Consider the following 8,895-nt stretch of genomic DNA (forward strand, 5'->3'; position numbering starts at 1 on the left):
CTATAGCAAAAACCTCTCCAAAAAAAAGAAAAAAAAAAAAAAAGAAAAAAAAATAAAGTTTTACCACCACCTACTGGAAGGAGAGGAGATTGACATTATAAGACACAAGAAATAAGATTATCTAGGTACCAATAATGACTTAGGTGTAAGCCAAAGAGAAACTTACATCAGTCATTTACATTTCCAGACACATAAGTAATCTGAATTTAGGACAAGAAATTAATTTTTCTTCAGGGCTTGGGTAAATATTCTTTTAGTCAACTCCTAATGGAACACTTAATATAGCTATGGAGAACTGTTTCTTTGGTATTGATTTAAGTTAACTTAAATAAATTACTGAATCACACTAAAATTGTAACTACCTTTTCTATGTCTTTCAACCTCTTTGAAGTACCGTCTATGGATGGGGAATGGGATCTCTTGGGTGTAATGTTCTTAGCTATATTTGATATTCCATTTAGATGTGGTTGTCCCTGGGCAGGGTTGTGAGGTGTTGTGATTCTAGGAATGACATTTCGTCCTACCACAGTAGGAATGGTACACACAGCAGGAGGTGAAACAGCTTTTACTGTAGAGTCAACTTCTGAAAAGGTAAACAAAAAAAAGACTATAAGAATTAAGTATTTATGTGGTAGATCATTAATAAGGTATCAAAAGTTTAGATACCTACTTGCACCAATGACTGGAATAGATAGTCCTTGAGCTGGTGGGACACTCAGTGGCTTCTCCACAATTACAGCAGCAGGCTCAGCACTGTTCCTAGTAAAAGTGTTAAATTATCATCACTAAATGACATATTACTTACTTAAAACACTCTTACTTTAACATTGAGAATTACTTCTTCCAAGTGCTTGTACTTTAACATGTTGTTGAAGGAAAAGGAGAGAAAAAAGTGACTAAAGAGAATTAAGAAAATGCAAGCAGAAAACCTGAGCCTATGTACTATCTAGCCATACAACTCAAAAGCCTAGACGACCTCCCACAGGATGACCACAAATTGTCAAGTATTTCTAAACAAGAAGCTTCAAGCAGATGATAAATAAAATCTTTCAATAATTATAAAGGCATTTAGCAAAGGATAGCATAATTAGCTTTATCCTCAAATAAACTCAAAAGAAGACTGAAAGAACAATTTTGAAATACAGACCTTTCTGTTTCTCCTGAAGGAGGACTATCAGGCTTGGAAGGCTTATTTGTAGACACTGGGGAATTAAAAGGTGTTCCATTATCAGTGTCTCTAGAGCTATCCAAACAATTGCTATCCAGAGATGACCTTTTGGATTGAAGTCCACCTGAGCTTCGATTAACATCAGAGAGACTTTGCTGAAAGAGGAGAAAGTTTTTAGGATTTTAAAAAGCAAGCTAGAAGATAAAGATGGGTTTCAATTGGGAAGTACATAAAAGCACATTCTCTCTTGTGATTAATGAAGGTAAAATTTTAGTCCTACAACGAATTGTCTATATGTTCCCTCCTTTTATCACTAGGTTTGGACCTGGGATCATCTGTCTCAGTGGAACCAATGAAGAATCAAGGTTACAAACTTACCTTTTTCTTCTTTTGAAGAATCTCTGCTGGAAGGTAGTGATGAAGCTGTTTTTTCTTTACATGAGTTGCTTCAATTTTCATTCCCTCCTTTAGCATGTTTATATTGTTTGCCTGCCTGTACACTGTAATAATGTCAATATATTAAATGGGAAGCTTCTTTCTGAACCAAGGGCTGTTTACTTCTGAAACACATGGACCTTCAATATCTCCCCCACCACTAACCACCACCACCACCACCACCACCACACACACACACACACCCACCTACACCTCTTACAGAGCAAATATTTCTAAAACATTTCCATCACATCACAATCCTATTCAAGAGTCAACTAGTTTTTCCATGACCATTTTTAAAGCTTTCTCATAACAGAATCTTATTAACACAATAAATGCATGGGAAAAAGATATTCTCCAAATCTTGTGTTCTGCTGTTTTCTCAAAAGGCAATCTATAGTCCTAATTGCTTAAGTCAAGCTAATTCTTATCAAATATCTAAGATGTATTTCAAGCTCTTCCTCCTCCATGAGACCTGCTGTAGCCTAGACCAACCACAGAACATCAGATTTCAGAAACCATCTGCAAGTACATCCTTACTGTACAGGTGGGGAAATGAAGCTCAACAGTCCCTAATACCTTGCCAGGATCAGTGTACACACAGCCTGGGACTCCAATCTAGTCCTTTTCACACCTTATAAGAAAACCAGCTTCATTAACTACTACACAAATTACTTAATGTATCTTAATTGTGAGTACTTAGTTAGAATATAAGCCCCCCTGAAGATAGGAATAGAAGGTGCGTTTTGCACAGCAACTACTGTGAAATGTGGTCAATGATTTAATCTCTAGGGCTTAATGTTTCCTCATCTGGAAAAGAATATTTTATAAATCTATAATAAACAGAGCTTGCCAACCATTTCCTTTTTGAGCAAGAATGGGAAAATGAGAATGGGAAAATTTATGTCTGTGTTTTCATTCCAGATTGCTTATAAAAGAATTATCAGGAGTGCTTATTCAAATGGTAGATTCTCTGGTTCCATACTCAGAGACAAGTTGATTCAATGTTTCTGAGGTGAGGCATAGGAATTGGTATTTTCACGATAAATGTGAGGACTATTTCAAAAGAATTTAGAAAACTCAGATGAGCCAACCCAAGAATAATATGAATATACACTACTCAGATTCTTAAGATAACCTCAGATTTATAACACATATATTTCGGTATTCTGGAAAGGTGTTATAAAGGGGCCAGATGTGAAAGACACTCTTCACTAATCCTGAAACATATTCAACACATCTTCACTTACTGATATTTCATATAAAAAACATTAAAAAACAAGTCATCTGTGCGATTGTGATTACAAACCCTGGCTGTGCACACAAAGAATCACCTGCAGAATTTTAGTTTTCTTTTCTTTATTAAAAACCAGTTCATATATTCACATGGTAGAAAACTCAAAGGGTTTTGGAATATTCAGTGAAATCTCATGTGATCCCTAGACATACTGGTTCCCTGACCTAGGAGCACCCACCCTGCCAATGTTTTTACACTAAGCAAGCATATACATATTTTTCTTTATTTATATAAATAGTAGCACACTATTCACTTTACCCTGCAACTTCCTCTCCCTTATCATGTCTTTGAAATTACTTCATGTCTTTCCTTTTATCACTGGTGCAGATTTCTGTAATATGGGTGCACCATACATGGTACAATCAATTGTGGAACTTTAAAAAACAGTCAGCCAGATCCTAGGCAGATGATACTGAGTTACAGCCAAGGTTGAGGACCACAACTCCATGATGACAAGGTCTTACCTGTATCAGTAAAAGACTGTATATCATATGTCAAGTCTATGTTAACACTTTCTGCATTTTCTACTCTCCGAAATATTATTCCGAGGAACCACATTGATATGTAATTGTTGCTATAAAGTAAAATTTAAGAAGTTCCATTAATTTTTTTTTTATTTTTTTTTTACAATTTTACAAATGCTATTTGTTAATTTAAACTTGGTCTTTATGTCTCTATCTCATAAGCAGATTTCAGTAGTTTGGCCAAATACTTAAAACTGACATTCAGAACACTGACAAGTAATCCTATGTTTTTCTAGAGAGGATTAAGTGGTTTTGAAAATAACTTACTGAATATATACTTAAGATACTCCAATATTGTGATGGAGGTCTCGCTGGTGTCTGTGGACTACCAAAGTAATATGTACTTATTTTTAACACATGGTCACTCATACTCAAACATAAAATTTAACCCTCCCATGCCTATAAATGATAATCTCACAACTGATCTGAAATAATTTGGCATATGTGAAATAACATTATCTAAGGGATGTAACATTAAAAAACAATGAACTTACTCTTTATGATGTTCCTTATTTCCTGGGAATGACTGGGGATTCACATGGGCAAGAGTAATAAATTCATTCCGTTCCAAGTTTCCAACAAGCACACGAATTTTAGATTCTACTAATCCAACCCTAAAATGGACAATGGACAAGACTTTTCTTATGACCGTATTAACCTTGGAAGCTACATTTGTGTAAACCAAACAGCATATAAACTATGAAGCTTTACATGTTCATTTAAAATAGTCACTTCAATACATTAGGGATTCTGCTTAAAATACCATTCAGGTGAGGGAACCAGCAGTTAGCGTAATGGCTATGTCGCTGGACTCCCACGTAGTCGACTGTGGTTCACGTCCTGGACCTGGTGGCTTAAAACTCACGCCAGGTGCATATGCATGTGTGCCCAAGATCCCGAGAGGAGAATGGAGGAGAAGGGACTGCGGCGTGACCATCCCCCCTGGGGGGTGATTTCTTGCTTTCTGTCTCCCTGTCTCTCTCTGTCTGTCTGGTGAGCGCACGCGCCCTATAGCGAAAAACTTCTCAAAAAAAAAAAAAATACCATTCAGGTTAATAACAAGTTACTTAATGAGTTTCTGTGGATTCTCCTTGTAGAAGAACTGATCTATTGAATGCATTCCTGAATATAAAATAGTCTGCTTTATAAGACTATAAAATAAGTCATAGCCTGAGCATGAAGAAAAACTGTTGGTTAATATGATCCTGAATCTTTTCCTACTTTCAAATTTATATCTAAACTCCAAGGCTAAGCAAGGTAGTTTAAATAATATGAACAAAAAAGCTATTACTGGCACATAATTTATTACATAAATGTTATGGTTTTCACAAAATTAACATGAGACCCTGCATTTAAAAAAGAATTCACTGGGCCAGCAGGTGGTGTGGTGATTAAAGTGCTGGATCCCACATGGGCTGACTCTGGGGTCTAAGTCCTGGACCTGGAGGCTTGAAAAACATGCTGGGCATGTGTTATGTGTGTGTGTGTGTGCCCAAAATTCCAAAAGGAGAACAGAGAAGGAATTGTAGTGTGGTCATCCCCAGTTGGGGAGTGATTTCTCACTTTCTCTCTCTAAGGCAAGTGCATGTACCCGATGATAATAAAAAAAATCTTTTTTTTAAAAAAAAAAGAGAAAAGAATTCACTAAACTTAATTAAAATATTTGAAGTTTTTCACTGGATTATTGCAACTTTATGTTATATCTCACTTAAGAAATTTGACCAAATCAACTTATTAGTTTGTGAATTAGAAGAACTACAAGAATATTTTCACCTTTTTTTTTTTTTTGCCTTTTTAGACAGGGTCTTAGGGTGGTTATCATGCCTCAGCCTTCTGGATTGCTGGTATATACCACTGTCCTCAGCCTTTAGGTTGAACTGGGAATCAAACCTGGGCTTCCCATGTAGTCTCAGCCTGTGGAGTATACTCTTAGCAGTGTGTACAACTGTGGCTGAGTCTACATTTAAAAAAAAAAATTCCCCCCCCACAAAAAAACCTACAAAGCTTACGTATTGTAATTGTATGTGTTTTAACAATAGCTACTCAAAAATCTCAGTTATTCCAGTGTAATCTAATGAGAGGTTGACAAACATTTTCTGTAAAGGCTAAACAGAAAATATTTTAGACTTTTGGGCCATGTAATCGCTGTTGGCCTCCAAATTTTTTTACTTGTTTATATAAATGGTAGCATCAGATAGACTTTGCAGCTAGTTTTTAGACTTTGCTATGAAGCATGGAAGCAGTCACAGACAATATATAAATCAATGAGTATAGCTTGTAGTCCGATAAAATTTAAATTTGGCCCAGACTGTAGTTTCCTGACCCCTGATGTGGACAAGTTAAACACTACTTTACTCGAAGATTTTTCTTCAAGGTCTCTTTAATTACCAACGAAATAAGCATTAAACACCTGAAGCAAAAATAAGAAGGTATTATTGTGTTTTGCTTTTCTAGGAGTCAGAGCAAGGAAAGCATAACCATCTCTGATGGCCTCGTATCTTCTGCCTGATAGCTCCAGGGATGTGAATAACTTCAGGCAGAAGGGATGAATTTAGATACACTAGAAAGCATATACTGCTCTTGACCAAAAATATCTCTTATGTTTTTACAAAAGCTTAAATTTCTGAAACATTTCATGCCACTATGTCCTAAATTTAAAGGATATATAAAATGTCTTTTCCTTCTACTTTTGATGGAGGAAAATATGATGGCAAGGATGGAAAACTCATTAAAAGGAGGCTAGACATCTGAATCATCCAAATTATCTCCAACTTTTGCTTTTAAATCTGATGCTAAAAAGTAACAAAAAGCAAAATCTGTACATAGATCCTTATCTCATGTCACTTCTGATTCTAAAACTCCTGATAAATTTGATGGCATTTCTTAAACACTGATGCTCTACAGTCATGTACAACAATTATCAGTAAGATACTAAAATTCTGAAAATCAAGTATTTTATAAATAGTAGAGCACCATAAAAGTGTGTTACTATTACCACACACTAGGTAGAAAACTTGAAATACAGTCTTACCACTCTAAGTGATTTTCTTCTGTTGATGCACTGGCAGTTAATACTATGTAATGTCTATGAAGAATTTTCAGCAACAGTCAAAAAAAAAAAGAAAAAAAAAGAAAGATTGTTAGAGTCTGCTTTCTTATCATTACTATTTCTTTCTCTCTCTCACTGAACAAATTGGCTAACTAAGGCACATGGTTTATGAAAATTAAAACATGTTTTGATCTTCACAAAAGTAAACTCTAGATCCTGCAGTTAAAATAATCACTTAAAAAAAAACACACTAATACTAGATTAGATACTACTAGAAAAAATTAATTTATCACTTGAAATTTCCTTTAACTTTTCTATTTTGTTTAAGAAATACAAGTGACAGATGCCATCTACCACATATTAACTAAAGATTTTCTTTTTCTGTGTGTACACACGCACACAGGGCCAACAGGTGATACAGCGGTTAAGGCACTGGGTTCCCGCATGGCCGACCTGATTGAAGTCCTAGACCTGGTGATGTAAAAATTGCACTGAGAGCCTATGTGTGCGAAATTAGAGTAGGAGAATGGAGGAAAAGGGATTGTGGTGTGGCCATCCCCCCCAGAGGGTGATTTTTACTTTTCCTCTGTTTCTCTCTGGTGAGTGTATGTGCCCTATGTCAAAAACCTAAAAACAAAACAAAACAAATCTGTCCCTCCCTTACAAAATGCAAAATTTCAAATACCTATATTTTTGAAAGAAATTTGGTGGCTCAAGTAGTTTGGACCAATCTGATTTCCCTTGAAGAATTTCATCTGTGACTGCAAGACCTAAATGGGGAAGGAAGGAGGAAAAAAAAAAAGAGAGAGAGAGAGAGAGAGACTGATCTTGAAAATTGACCAGCACTTGTATTACTCTATCCTAAAACCTCTAACCCCACAGATTCTTGAGTAACAAATATATTATATTGTTTCTCAGAACACAAAAGTTAAAATGAATCAGACTAGACTGGGTCCATTTTTGGCCTTAATATTATTATATGCTTTGGAAAACTAATTACTGAAAAAACTACATAATAGAAATAATTTTTTTTAAAAAAATAGGTGTTATATATAACTAACTGCAATAGAGAATAAAGCTGCTATCAACCAAAAACTAGTGGGAATCTGGAAAGGGCAATAGGGCCAACATGTTTACCTTGTTTAAATTCTTCTACCATTACTGTTCGAGTTGATGTGGACACATTATACGTAGAATTCTGTTGTGGGTAGGCAGGGGTGATTATGGGCATGAGATGATACCTATCTGATGGATTTACCTGTGAAATTAGAAGCAGAATAATTGATCTATTCTCCTATTTCAGTTGTCCTCACTTCATTTCCCCAAAAGTCTGAAGAATATGAAATATAAATTTAATACTGCATTTCCTCAATTCTAAAAAGTACATTTCCCATCCCCAACTACATTTATTTCTGAAGTCAGATGTGTCTGATAGTCAAATCAAAGGAAACTCTACAGAAGTTTAACTTTGATTGGAAAAGCTGTGACTGATGGTGCATCCTGCAAACAGTGGTGTTAAAATCAAGGAAATACAGTATCATAACTACAAAAAGCATTATCTGGTCCAGTGGGTGTCAATCCTTTCTCTGCACTCACTCAGTGGATGACTTCCCCTTTGTTACCCAGATGAATGAGCACTCACTCTAAAAGCAAATTAAAATGCAAGGTATGTGAGAATTATGCTGTCTTAGAAACATGAATCAGCTTTAAATTGCACTGCAAAGTAAATCTTTTACATACTTCAGTACTTTAACTATTATTAGGAACTAATTACGTGTGAGACAGTTTTCCACAATGGATTATGACACTGTGGTGGATATACCCACTCATCTAGTCTTACATGGGTGAATTTTAATGATGTAACATTTGGATCAGCATTAGGGATCCAAGTCATCTGCACCAAAAAGCATAGCGGAGGAAGGGAAAGGCCTTTAGTTACACAGAAGGAAAATAAACAGGAACAAGAAGAATTATCCTTAACTAGACTGTAATTTAGGGAAATATCCTTTTACTAGGTTTTATGAAATTCTACAATAAATCACATACCCGAGGATCCCACACGGGTAGGTTCAAATTACTTTCTTCTGGTTGTTTCAGCAGCACTGGATTTGGCCATTCCCTAGTGTGAATAAGGCAAATTAACTCACATAGGCACTATACAAAAACATTTAAATCATATGACTATTCCAACCTTCATACAACTGCTGTTTTGGGTATTTGGTATTTAAAAGAAAAAAGGGCCAGCCCCATAGTCTAGTGGTTGAGAGAGCCAAGTACCATATAGTCAACCACAATTTGAATTCTGGTGCCAGTGGTTTGAACAACATAGCAGTGTGCGTGCATGCCCCAAATTCTGAGAAGATGGAGAAATGGAGAGATGGCTGCGGTATGACTACGCCACATTGAGCAGTCTTCCTCTTTC

General features: G+C 35.8%; 1 protein-coding gene across 4 annotated transcripts in view; it reads right to left on the reverse strand.

The window, feature by feature from the left end:
- Nucleotides 1-8,895, reverse strand: part of PAPOLG (poly(A) polymerase gamma) — a 38,574-nt gene that overhangs the window by 8,436 nt on the left and 21,243 nt on the right. For 3 of the 4 annotated variants that reach the window (XR_003549981.1, XM_027773346.1, XM_006152226.3), the window contains exons 10-19: nt 8,520-8,592; nt 7,611-7,731; nt 7,159-7,243; nt 6,456-6,509; nt 3,919-4,038; nt 3,365-3,474; nt 1,547-1,668; nt 1,148-1,323; nt 671-759; nt 363-583 (exon numbers count right to left, since the gene is read on the reverse strand). Coding sequence is in view for 2 of the 4 variants with exons in the window: in XM_027773346.1 (XP_027629147.1) it covers nt 363-583; nt 671-759; nt 1,148-1,323; nt 1,547-1,668; nt 3,365-3,474; nt 3,919-4,038; nt 6,456-6,509; nt 7,159-7,243; nt 7,611-7,731; nt 8,520-8,592 (1,171 nt within the window). In the remaining 2 variants the exon portion in view is untranslated. Of the gene's footprint in view, nt 1-362; nt 584-670; nt 760-1,147; nt 1,324-1,546; nt 1,669-3,364; nt 3,475-3,918; nt 4,039-6,455; nt 6,510-7,158; nt 7,244-7,610; nt 7,732-8,519; nt 8,593-8,895 lie in introns of those variants that run through there. The other variant, XR_003549982.1, reaches the window with a different exon arrangement.

This window comes from Tupaia chinensis, unplaced genomic scaffold (assembly GCF_000334495.1).
Source record: "Tupaia chinensis unplaced genomic scaffold, TupChi_1.0 Scaffold000341_1, whole genome shotgun sequence".
NCBI classification, from domain to species: Eukaryota; Metazoa; Chordata; class Mammalia; order Scandentia; family Tupaiidae; genus Tupaia; species Tupaia belangeri.